The sequence below is a fragment of the Amaranthus tricolor genome, chromosome 9, assembly GCF_026212465.1.
Source record: "Amaranthus tricolor cultivar Red isolate AtriRed21 chromosome 9, ASM2621246v1, whole genome shotgun sequence".
Taxonomy (NCBI): Eukaryota; Viridiplantae; Streptophyta; class Magnoliopsida; order Caryophyllales; family Amaranthaceae; genus Amaranthus; species Amaranthus tricolor.
Window position 1 is genome coordinate 11031140 of NC_080055.1, and position 12524 is coordinate 11043663.

At 34.0% G+C, this 12524-nt stretch overlaps 2 protein-coding genes across 2 annotated transcripts in view; both read right to left on the bottom strand.

The window, feature by feature from the left end:
• The window catches only part of LOC130823724 (uncharacterized), a 2318-nt gene extending 890 nt beyond the window's left edge, over positions 1 to 1428 (bottom strand). The window contains exon 1 of the mRNA XM_057688457.1: positions 623 to 1428. Within this exon, the coding sequence (XP_057544440.1) occupies positions 623 to 821 (199 nt within the window). The 5' untranslated portion in view covers positions 822 to 1428. The remainder of the gene's footprint in view (positions 1 to 622) is intronic.
• A 142-nt stretch (positions 1429 to 1570) lies between these two features.
• On the bottom strand, positions 1571 to 12187 carry LOC130823725 (membrane-anchored ubiquitin-fold protein 4-like). Its single transcript, XM_057688459.1, has 3 exons — positions 11465 to 12187; positions 4551 to 4721; positions 1571 to 2331 (listed from the first exon to the last, which is right to left on the bottom strand). Exons 1-3 carry the CDS (start codon positions 11592 to 11594, stop codon positions 2276 to 2278), a joined length of 357 nt encoding a protein of 118 aa, XP_057544442.1. The 5' UTR covers positions 11595 to 12187; the 3' UTR covers positions 1571 to 2275.
• Between the last annotated feature and the right edge of the window lie 337 nt (positions 12188 to 12524).

Consider the following 12524-nt stretch of genomic DNA (forward strand, 5'->3'; position numbering starts at 1 on the left):
TTGTTTGTGTATCAATCTATCTTTTAAGTTTTAACCATAAGAATAGAACTATTTGTTTGGATGTTATGATTGATTATACTAAAATCAGTCATTAAATTATGTGCACTTTTTATAGGTCTGTAATTGCATTTTGAGAAATAACAAGTTTGTTGTTAGTTAGCATTAATAAGGGTGAGGTTGTGTATGTCTGACCATTTAATCTCGCATAGGTGAAAGTCACTTAATGACATTAAGATAATAAAGTATTATCAATGTACTAATCATGTTAATTTTGAAGATTAAACTAAATTTCACTTTTACTGTTATCAGATGATTTGATTAATTTAACACCAATAAAGGTGAGATTGATACTTCTAACCCTTTCAAAGATCGTCTAAATAAGAGTCACTTAATGGCATTGATGTAACAAAATGTTGTTATCTTACAAATCATGTTAATTTTAAAGAGTGAACTAAAAAAGTCAACATTATAACAAAAAGAATGATAAACTCGAACACGTATGCTCAATAGTCCCTAATAAGTTTGGGCTAGAATTTTTACTCGGTATAGCAAACTCAAAGGGACGAGAACGGATATTTAGCTTTTAACCAAGTACTAGTTAAAATTGTAAAGCTCAGTTTACCTGGAAGGAAGTAACTGTGCCTAGAAAAGGTATTGTTGGAGCAAATGTCACAGTAAACTGTGCCAATGACAGTGATTCGAGACCGCGGTTTGGGCTTACCCTTAGCTGCACCCTTAGCCGCTGGATGGCGCCCACCATGGGTGAGTGAAAGTGTAAGGAAAAACACAATAAGACATAAAATAATGGTGGATTTCTCCATTAAAATACCAAAGTTCAGAAGCAAAATGACAGATAAAACATGAAAATTTTCTGATGTAAGGTAAAGAGACTAAGAGAGTTTATTCTTGTGTAATGGTGAATGATAAAGAGAGCACAAGTGGAGAAAGAAGTTTGCTTTACTAGAAATAATTGTGAGAGACAAAACCACACAAAAAAATAGAGGTTTTTTGAAGGGTTTTATCTTTTTCATATCAAACAAAGACATGTGACTCATGAATGTCCTTTTCAATAGAGCTGAAAAATTTATTGTAGTCATGGAGAAGTTGAGTTTTCTTGGTGTGGAACATAAAATCACAGCATTTACTTATATGGCATTCTTTATGACTTCAATAACAATCCTCATGAGTAGTAATTTTCTCGCTATTTATTGCTCGTGTGCTTTGGTTATGGGCACGATGAATGGGTCGATAACATATGTGGGCTTATCGTGTTGTACTTAGAGCTCGGATCAAAGGTTTAAGGGCCGAGCTTAACCGCATAAGTTTGATTAATGTCTAAGGCACCATGCTTCTATAGTTAATGACTACAATGACAACTCTCATGAGTAGTATTTTTCTCCGTATTTAATGCTTAGTGAACCAGTAAGGAAAACAGAAAGTTAAAACACAGAGGACTTAAAAAGAGAGCGACAAAGACAATTAATAACCTAGGATATGAAGGATTCAGACTTACAACTCGAGATGGAAAAAAATCGAAAAGAATATAGAAAAATTCATGTGGGCAACTAGTGAAACTGATCTATTGGTTCGTGTAGTCAACCTCAATATTATATAACTAAGGTTTTTACATTGTTGTGCTTGATTATGGGAAGGATCAAGGGGTTGACAACATTTGTTGGCTTAATCGAACTGTAATCAGAGCTCGGATCAAAGGTTTACAAGGGGACTGGACTGGCTCGTGGGACGTGGAAGTATAGGGGCCGAACCGAACGATATAGGCTTGATTAAGTTAATTTCAAACTGTAATCACTTGAGTGTTAATTTCAAACTGATCTGACTAAAACCAGCAAAACACCACTTGAGTATGGCCAATCTAATACAAACAAACTGAAAATGATGAAAAAGAAATAGCTGTCATAGAAATTCGTTTCAAATCACAATCATAACCGAATTAACAGTATACTTTTTCCCTCCTATACATTGATGAACATACCCAAAATTAATCAATCACCCCTGGAATTTAGAACTAATTATAAATGGAAGTAGAGTGCAGTGATACATCGTATACGGGTTTTTCGTTCCCTTCGAATCGATATGAAACTTACATCAAGGACAGACTGCATTGTTATACACAGAATTACCAGCAAAACTTACGCAGTAAACGCTTCTCGGCCCTTGAATTATTTGGTTTTTCTAGGCTTGTTACGGGTATGTGTAGAACCAGCAACAGGCACACAGCGCACAACCTAAATAATATTTTCCATAATACGTAGTCTCACAATATCGAGCAGGAACAGATGCCCTTTCTTTGAGCCTCGTCGATTTTCTTTTCTGCATGGAAGAAGAAACAACTTAGTAGTATAGAATCCAGTTTAAGAAGACGATCTATGTCAGAAAAACGGAGTAAACGTATATTAATCAGCAAACAAGAACTAAGTTTTTACAAATTCCATTCCTCAGTCACCATCAACTCAAAAAGGTTGAGAATTTTCTATTAACGCCATCGAGTGTACTTTCTATCGAAAAACTCAAAAACGCAGAAACACGAGCCAAATGAATGAATTGCTATGCGCGCATACGGAAAATTAAGTCTGACAATACAAGTAATTCAGAAGTGTCCGAAAGTAAAATTTTCATGAATAAAAAGCATTCTGATATGCAGTCCAGCTTAACATGGACGCACAGAGAGGACGCACAGAGAGGACATACAGAGCAAAGCCTAAAAAGGTAAAAGGTAAAGGACAATCCCAGTATCCCGCACAAGGCAGGGTCTGGGTGGGGGGTTTTTTTACCTCAAAGAGGTGGACAAACCATGCCCGGTACCCTCAAGGAGGGAGTAAAGAAAGATACGCGTAGTCAAGAAACCCCCCAACTAATACCTGCTCCCGATAGGTCAAACACCGAACCTTCTCTGCATGCAAATGCTCTATCCATTGAGCCACAAGTGCTTTTGGTCAAACTAAAAGGCTTGCTTGGGCCAAGTAGATAATGTAAAGTGAGTACGTGACTAGACCTGTCAATTTGGGTCATAACCCATAATTTTTAACCACTAACCCAAAAATGTCTAGACTCCAAAAACTGAAAAAATTGGGTCAAATCCAAATGTAACCCAAACCTGACCATTTTGAATTTTTGATCCACTTTTCCAATTTCCTTTTTTTTTTTCCGGTTCCAAGTTCTTGTTTTCTAGTAGAGACTAACTATATTTTTAATCAATTTTTGTATTATGAGTTAATATTTCATTGTTAGAGCCTGAAAATTGGTATATTGGTCGTTTTTATAAAAAAAATTTATTAAGCCAAAAACGAAAATCACATTTAGAAAGGATAAGCTCTCATAATGTTAACAAACATAAATTCATCAATTATACAAAAAACGGAGCATTTTACATAACACTCCTATGAAAATCATCCTACATACTGTCTAAATACCAATTTCATTCCTCGATTGAATTTCACGGCTCATCACGAGTCAGACCCATTACAAATTCTTTTATTCATGATTCACGGTAACAAACATAGAATCAACATTCCATTAATTTGCATTCCACTTTCTCAATCATCCATACTCCAAAATTAGGCCTAAACTATTTTCAGCTCAATAACTGTATCAAATATTCAGTTTTCCAAGTATAGATATGGACACTGGTTGGCGGTAACTTCATTTAGATCAAAGAACTATAATGTTGTGCAAGAATTAGATCGCCAAGTCTAACACTGGACACCTTTAATTATTCATGATGAATACTCCCTCAAAGGATTCCACTCTTTGCTCCATAAAGGGAGAACCTTACTCGGACTCTTCATTTTCCTTCACGTATCCGTGTCCGATCCTTGATGCTCAAACATTGGTATGGCACTTGGACACTTCATTTTAGGCGTAAAGTTGAATATTTAGATGTATCAGACACTTAGATACGTACCAGTATTTGATATCAATACCCGAGTTCAAGTAACATAGGGGGGAACCTAACTATTAAGTTATTAAGGTGTTACCGAGTTTAACGGAAAAGACGGATGAAAAATAGGGCCAAATCCATTAATGCAATGGGTTTAAGTTTAATTTCGAGTCAAGTTCGAGTTGTGCTCAAAATGTACTAAAAATTGTGCTGAACATGATATAAGCACAGATACAATAAAAGGGTCAAATTGGGTTGGGTCTAATTTGTCATGTTCGCATTCTCTTAGTGACTTCTAATTGGCTCAGCACGGTGGGTATAATGATGTCATCTTAAAATAGGACTATATAAGTGATGTTACTGAACACAGCTGTTATTAACAAAGAAACTGAAACATCAAAATGTTAGAAAATGCTAATATTGGTGGGTGAAAAGTAAGAAATAGTAGAAACTGATCAAGAAGATTCATCATTTTTCACACTTCTTAACGAGTTTTGAGTTCAGGAATGTAACTTGTGCGAGAAGAGAGAAAAAGAGAGTGGCAGCTTTGATTTTGCCACATAAAAACTAGCAACATAAAAAGAAATTTTCCATCGGTACAGGGGCAAACAATAAAAGACAATGAAAAAACCAAAAATTTAAGACGATTTACCTGTTTTTGATTTTGCCCCAGATGGGTGAACAACAACATGCATTGTAATAACGGCTTTTTGAAGCTCACCAAAGGGCATCTGACATTGGCCAACAGTCTTACTGTTCTCCAAAATCTTACCCGCGTTTATGATTTTGATATCACTTGCACCCTTCGGAGCAACCTTCTTATCTGAAATAAACACGAAACAAACTTTCTAAAATGGGACATAACCTTCAAAAAAAAAAAACGGGATATAACAAAACACAAAATCATAGAATTGGAGGCATAGCCAAAAAATGAAAACTCCCGATATTATTGAAAATATTATTTAAAAATAAACAGCCACATGGACAATACAACATTTCTTTATCCAATGTCATTAAGTTACTTCCACCTAGGCAGGGTTTGGAGGGTCGAAAACATGCAACCTTAGACAAAGAGGTTATTTCACGATTGACACTTATCAGCAAACACCATCACCGGCCACGTGGAGAATACGAGAGGAAATATACATGATTTAAAAAGTTAGACATGGGGTAAAGTCTAAGACACAAACCTCTATAGACATATCGGCATAATGTTATGCTGATTTTCATACAAATTCCACACGAACACTTGACATTGCATAATAAACAGTTTCATATGTCATGCCATATATGATATAAGAAAACTACAATCTTTTCATTCAATTCATCAATTAACTGCTTCACTTCTACCATACAGGAAATATGCCAGCTATTCAAATATATAAGTGTTAGCATCTAACAGTTTTTTCAGTCTTCAACGATTGGAGAAAATATTCTACATAAGAAGCTAATCACATCCAACATTAAAAATTAATTTATTTTTAGTATATCATAAGATCACGCAAAATGTAAAATGTATAATCCATCAACTATCAGCAACAAAACGATTTCAAAAAGATCTGGTGTTTAAAAAAGCAATCATGCTCGCTAGCCGCTGCCAGATTTCTGGGAAACAAATGGAGCCTGTAATAGCTTTGCTTAGTGCCTTAGTCCTAGAATCTGTGGCCTGCTGAGACCTTCACCTGAGAAAGAAGGGATGACGCTTAGTCCCTGCACATATCGACCAATCTCAACTCATTTATGAGTAATATTTCCAATGAAGTCTGGGAAACCGATAAAAAGATATATCATGTCGAACATATGCTTCACGAATGTTCATACAGTTCCATTAATTCAGCAGCTTCATCACTCGTGACTTTTCTCCCCAATCCGCCAAGTGCAAAGGAAGCAGGACAGGAATTCACATGACAAAAGCTCACATAAACTCAGACGTACGTCATTGATCTATGATCAGAGTTAAAAGACGAATATCAAATTTCTAAAAAAAAAATAAAAATTGCAGGAAGCTTTCTCCCTCCCCTTAAAAATGGCTATTTATAAATTGGAAAAAGTGGATCAATTCTTAGCTAAATGGACCCTCATTTTATCGATACCTATTAATTATTACAAAGATTCTTGTATAAAGAGTTAAGAGGTCATTATTTGCACAATTTTTAACAAGCTAAAAGCACTATAAGACTTTATGTTTCCCAAAAAAAAATTGAGACATAGTGAATTAACAATATCAAGCCCATTTTTATAGAAACATATCATTGCGACTATAATATCGATTTCATCATCTCTTTCTCCATTAACACGCCTCTTAGGGTGTGTTTGGTATGCATTTTTTTGGATCAAGTAAGGGAAACAGATAACCAAATCCATTACTTTTGCGTTTGTTAAGATAATTAGGTAACAATTTCTGTTTCTTTTTGGTAATTGATTCCTACAATTTGTTTCCACTCTCAAAGCTCCGGCAAGACTTTTTGAAAAAAAGTGTTTCCGTTACATAATTATACCAAACAACTAACAACAATAACCCTTATCATTTCCCTTACCGCTCCTTAACAATTCCCTTTCCACTTTTTATACCAAACACCCCCTTAATCTCTATTCCCACATCACCAAGATTCCTACGTCACACCCAATGGCAATGTCCACCTTCCTCAACAAAAAACTTCAAGAAAGCGTTCCAACTGTTTTCTTAAAGAATGGATTTCAAGGGTCAATAAGGGAGGAAGAAGCTAGGTTTAGGATTTTATAACAAAACCTGTAACACAAAAATCTTTTGTATAACCAAAGGAAGGTTGGATTGTAATTATGTAGGGAAATTGTGTTAAATACTGAAAATTTCATCTTAAATTAAATCAAATAGGGAAAATAAGTTATTATGCGAATGAAGAAATGGAGTAAGAAAATTAATACAGTGAGAGAAAGATAAATTTGACGAAGTTATTACTAAAAGTTAGTAGGGGTCTATTATCCAAAAATTGGGGGAAGATAAGGGAAAATAGATAATGAGATAGAATAAGATATGCTAAGATAATTGTAGGGTGGCTTCATAACTAAAAAGTTTTAAACTAAGATATTACCTCCATCCCAAAGATATATTCTAGTATAGATAAAATAAGGAAAATGGACCTAGAATAATCCCATCTTTAACCCAATATTCTACAATAATCCAAACTTTTGATTAACCCTCAGTATTACCAACTTAAGAGAGTGTTCCCCTAAAACATCACTAGCAAAACTTTTGCCTTGAAAATTAAAACTAATAACAGATTTCTCACCCTCCTAAAATTAAAAATGGCTACCATCGCCACCACTTCTGACAATGGCTAAAACCTTTCAAACCTGTGAACCTCAGCATTGCTCCACCGCGAAACTTGATCCAAAGTCACAACATAAGCTCTTTTATTAGTGGACGATCCACCCTTAGTGGGGAATTCTATAGGCATTGAACGATACATTCCTCCCTAATTAAATCCAAGTATTTTTTTTAAGCCCTTCTCACTCAATCTTCATAAACTAATGGCACTTTTTTCCAACCCAACTAATGCCAAATCAAGATAAGAGTATTTTAGTGCAAAAGCCAAAATGCTTGAGTCTGACTCAATGATTTTAGACAAGACACGTCATGTTGTGAGTAATGATGAGTATGTGAGGGAGTTGAGTGCGTTGAGTGTGTTGAATGTAGAGCGAATGGGGTGTGTTAGGGAAGGCAAAGAGGTTTCAACTAAGGCGACAAGAGGCTCTACAAAGGGTGAGGAACCATGCCTTGAACGAGGCAAGGCATGGGAATTGGGTTCCTCGAACAAGGCAACGAGAAAACAACAAACAGAAGTGGACTGTGAGGTGTGCTCGTTCGAGCACATAAAGTGCTCCTTTAAGCACAGTGTCAGCAGCATTTTGTGAGGTTTTGATCTATGTGCTTGTTCGAGCACTTTAGTGCCTTGTTCAAGCACATTGCCTAGGATGTTATTTTGGATTGTTCAATGCATGATTTAAGGCATTGAAAGGGTATATTGTGGGGCAATTAATCTAGAAATTGTGGTGGGCATTATTTCTATGTTTATTGCTAGGTTTATTGTTGATGTTAAATATGCATTAAGAGAGAGTTTAATTGTCATGTTTAATGTAATGGTGTTAATGTGTTTTGATGGTGAGTTAAGTGAGGATTCTAGAATGATGTAAGAGCCTCTATATAAGGGTACATCATTCTTAAAATCAAACCACCACAATACACATAAACATATTGTGAGAAGGCTATTACATTGTAAGAAACTTGAGAGTGTTCTTCTATGTATTAGTATTTGTGAGATCTCAATAAAGAGATGTATGGCTTGAGAGCTTGTTCTTAAGTATGAGAATTTATTCATTATTGTATTGTTGAATCCATTAATGAATTCTTGAGGAGGAGGTATCCAAGATTTCTCATTAAACTTGTTGTGTTGTTATCTCTTTTGTTACACTTTGTTTTTCATCAATTTCTACATTTGTTCTTTGCCGTCGTTGAGTCCAAGCACCCCCTCTTTCAGAGTATTGAAGTATTGCAGAAATTATAAGTTCAACTTCTATGTAGATCAAACAATAATGAAAAATTCTTCATAATCAAAAATTAGAAGCTAAAAATTGGCATAGCCATACTTTGAGAGCAGAAAAGTCAAAAACAAATCTTTGTCATAATCAATTAATCCTAATTTAAAACAAAGCAAGAGCAAAAATCAAACTCAAAATCATGATAATCAAATCATGTTTGAAGATCATGAACAAGAACATCAATCTATCATTAAAAAAGAAATTGGGATTAACATGTAACCAGTAAAGGAACAAAGTTCCTGAGCAACAGACCCCAAAGGTCGGATTATTCAGTATTAAACAAAAGTTGGGATTATTCAAGGGAAAGTGATGAAAGGTTAAATTATTCTAGAAAAAATTTTCTTAAAATAATAGACTCGTATGAATAGAAAGGTGGAACATATCATTGAGATAGGAGAGTAATTATTTTAATAATCTAGCTAAAACTTTATGTAATCTAAAATAACTTACTTGTGTAAAATCAAATTCTACTTTTGTCACCGTAATAAGCAAAAAAAAAAATTAGAATCTCTAACGCTATCAGGAGAACAATTGAACCATAAATGATACTTCGAAATTTATCAGTTGAAATTCAATGCAAATCATGATAGGAAAAATGGGAGGTATATCACATCTCCAAATCAATTAATTTTACAAATATCTAGATATCGCAAAACAAAGGGAAGAAATATTTAGAAGGTATAGGAATAATATCTCCCTAGAACCTCTTGAATCTTGAAAAACAAAAATTCACGGCTTTTATTTCTTCCACATTCTTAAGTATCTTCTTAGAAAGGGCAAGAGGGGAAAAGCATGTCAGAGTCCACTTCCAACATATTTAAATATAGTTGGTGACACACATGAGGCAATTCTAAATGATAATTTTCTTATTTCATAACATAAGCAAAGTAAATTCAACAAATGCTAAAATATGCTTAAGAAAATTTTGGAAGCAAGTCAATTCAAGAGAGAATCCATCCACAAAGATGAGGAATTGGCAAAATAATACAATAATTTGTTTCATAATGGATGCGAAGATAAGCCATTAAAGAATGGGTACACGTTCAAATGCAAAGATGTAAAAACTGAACTAAAATAGAATAAAAAATAACTAAGAATTGCTATAGTCCAATTATTGCTTTGGTTTTGAAGGGCATGTAGGAAGCGACATCAAGTAATTCAAAAAACTTCTTTCCTCGCACTTTTATTAATCATAATAAGATGATTGTTTCTAGTGTTATGCTTTCAAAAGAATATGACAGTAAACGTCTAGACATGTTATGCGCTGTCAACAACAAGATTCATACTTGATGTTGAATTCTCTAGTGCTTAAACTTTTCAATCCACCAAGACCTGGACATGGATATGACACTTTGGTGCATCATTTGGGATAAATCATGCAACTTTTTCTACAGAATAGCCAAGTTGAGCACTTTGACACATAATAGAGTCCAAGTGACATATCACATATATAGATTGTAGTTTTGTTTTCGATGTCTTAAGCTTCATTGTTTCTCCTATATAGTGTCAAATATTCACATCACTTTAACAAAACAAGTAAAGGGAAGCAAAAATCCACTTCAAACAACCCAAAATCAAAGTTCACCCGTCATAAGATTGATTAAGAACATAAACATAGCACATCCAATCTGACATCAATAAGTTTCCAACAAAAGAAGATCGATGATTTCTATCACTTTTGTTTTAATCAGAAAACCGTATCACAAGCACATGTGAATAAGTGCAAACAGGTAAACGGGTCTTGCCAACAACTTAATATAAACAAGGAGGACATCTTATCTCTCTTTATGATATTGGCACATAAGCTCATACTACATGCATCAAAAGGCTCTTAAGGTATCCTTTTCAATAAATAATTTCTTATTTATTCAGAAAACAAGGGAGCAATGAGCCAATAAACGAGTGACAATGAAGAACTGGCAATAGCCAACTCAACCATAGCTAACTCGACCATGATCCATGATCAATGCCTTCAGCTTGTTCAATAGCCAACTCTTCTTTCCCATACACACACACCTAACCACAACTATGTCAATTACTTTATGCAAACTCACACGACACTCCTCGACTACTAAAAAAATCCACAACAACACAAACAGGCAGGTGTAGGTTCAAATATTATTTGAGCTACCCATGACCATCGTCCATCCCAGTTTCCATACTTAGCAAATCATAGCTAGTGTCAGTTCAGTTGGCTCAAGAAATTTCGGACAACATTGCTTAAGCACTTAGAAATATTGAGTAAAAGTCCACTAAATTATTGCTTACAAACCAAATGAACACTATCAATTATAGTATACTAATATTCCTGCAGGGAACCATTAAAAGGTATTCAAGATCATATGAACTAGTCCGATCCACACAAACAAAATTAACTCAATCCCAAGATTTTCATTCATTACCTTACATTTATGGAACCAAAACCCTTACCTCAAACTCCAACAAGACACATATCTTACACATCATTCTTTGTTTCTCTTTAGTTGCAACAACAAAATTCTATTGGGGCTCAGGGGTCAGAAGTACAGAACCTTATCCTTGTTACGTATATATAACAAAGAGGTTAATTGTGATTGACCCTTGCAGCAAACATCATCTTTAGTTGCAAAAAAGGACCAATAAAGTTCTTACAAAATAATAGCCAAACAAGGACAGGCCAAGAAAAAGTATGTTATAGGATAAACAGGATAGCGAATCCAAAAGACTAGTCTATTAGTCTATTAGATGAGAGAGCCCCTTTGCCTATAAACCCCACACCAATTGCACTTACAACCCATGTGGGACCATACCTTACAATGGACCATAACAAAGTACACCTAATAATCATCTATACAAATACCCATGAATTCCTAAAACCTCGATTATTCATACAAATTTCAGGGTATTTCCTATAAACAAAAATTAACTTGAAATTCAAAGCAAATTTAACATAAAACTATCAAATTAATTCAACACATGAAACATAATGAATTATCAAAAAGAACAAACCTTTAGGCCATTCCGCAACAATTTTTTCCTTGAGTTGGGCAACAGTTGAACCCGGTGAGTACTTAAAGGGCCCCATATCAGACCCATCATATAATCTGAATTTAACCTCAACTAAATCCTCCTCAGGCATTGGAACCCCTCAAGACCAAGATAAGAGAATCACACAGAGAAAAAGGAAGTGCTTTTTCAACCCAAAAATAAATACCAAATTTTTGTAGAGAGATTCAACAAGTTGAAAACTTCAATGAAAAACCCAACAACTTAACAAACCTTACCAAATTAAATGGAGTAAGTAAACAAATAAATCAAATGAATATAATAATATAGGAATCTTTACATATAAATTGATTCCACCAAGTTGAAGAATCAGTCAAAAAAAGGTGGAATATTTGTAAAAATGAAAAAAAAATACCTTTCAAGATTATAGAGAAAATGAAATAAAACCCAGGATTATTATTGCAAGAAGATTCAAAGACAGTTGAAGATGATAAAATTATTTTGGGGAAAAAAAGAGAAAAAAGAAAATAGGAGTAAAAAGAAACAAACTTGGCAATGTTTTTAAGGATTATATGAAATTTGAGATCTATTAAGTGATTGATTGTGTTTGTGTGAAAGCTATTTTGTCTGATTACTAAAAACTTGACCACTTCCTCATTTTGTCAGTTTATTACTACTATCCTTCCATTTTTGCTTGTTTGTTGGTAAAGAAATGTTCTTTTAGTTGTATTTGGAATGAGAATGACTTCACCAAATATATCATGTCATATTGTCATTTCCATAAAATTCTGATAATTAAAAAAATTGTTTATAATTTTTCATTACTATTTAAATTTCATATTTTTAAATTGTAATGTATTGGAATGAATTTTATAAAGAAACAAGTTGATAGAATGAGAACAAACATAATCATTAAAATTGTCAAGATAATTTCCTACAAAAATTAGAGTAACTTTTCATTACCATTACAACCATTTTGTACCGACAACCAAACGAAATAGAGTTTTTTTAATTCAAATAAGATGCATTGGTTCTAAAGGTTTTTATTTTTCAAGGTCACTTA

Coding starts and splice junctions, on each gene's coding strand:
- LOC130823725 (XM_057688459.1), bottom strand. CDS start 11,594: ATGCCTGAGGAGGATTTAGTTGAGGTTAAATTCAGATTATATGATGGG. Junction 4,722..11,464: donor TGTTGCGGAATGGCCTAAAG/GTTTGTTCTTTT, acceptor TGTTTATTTCAG/ATAAGAAGGTTGCTCCGAAG. Junction 2,332..4,550: donor TGGGGCAAAATCAAAAACAG/GTAAATCGTCTT, acceptor TCTTCCATGCAG/AAAAGAAAATCGACGAGGCT.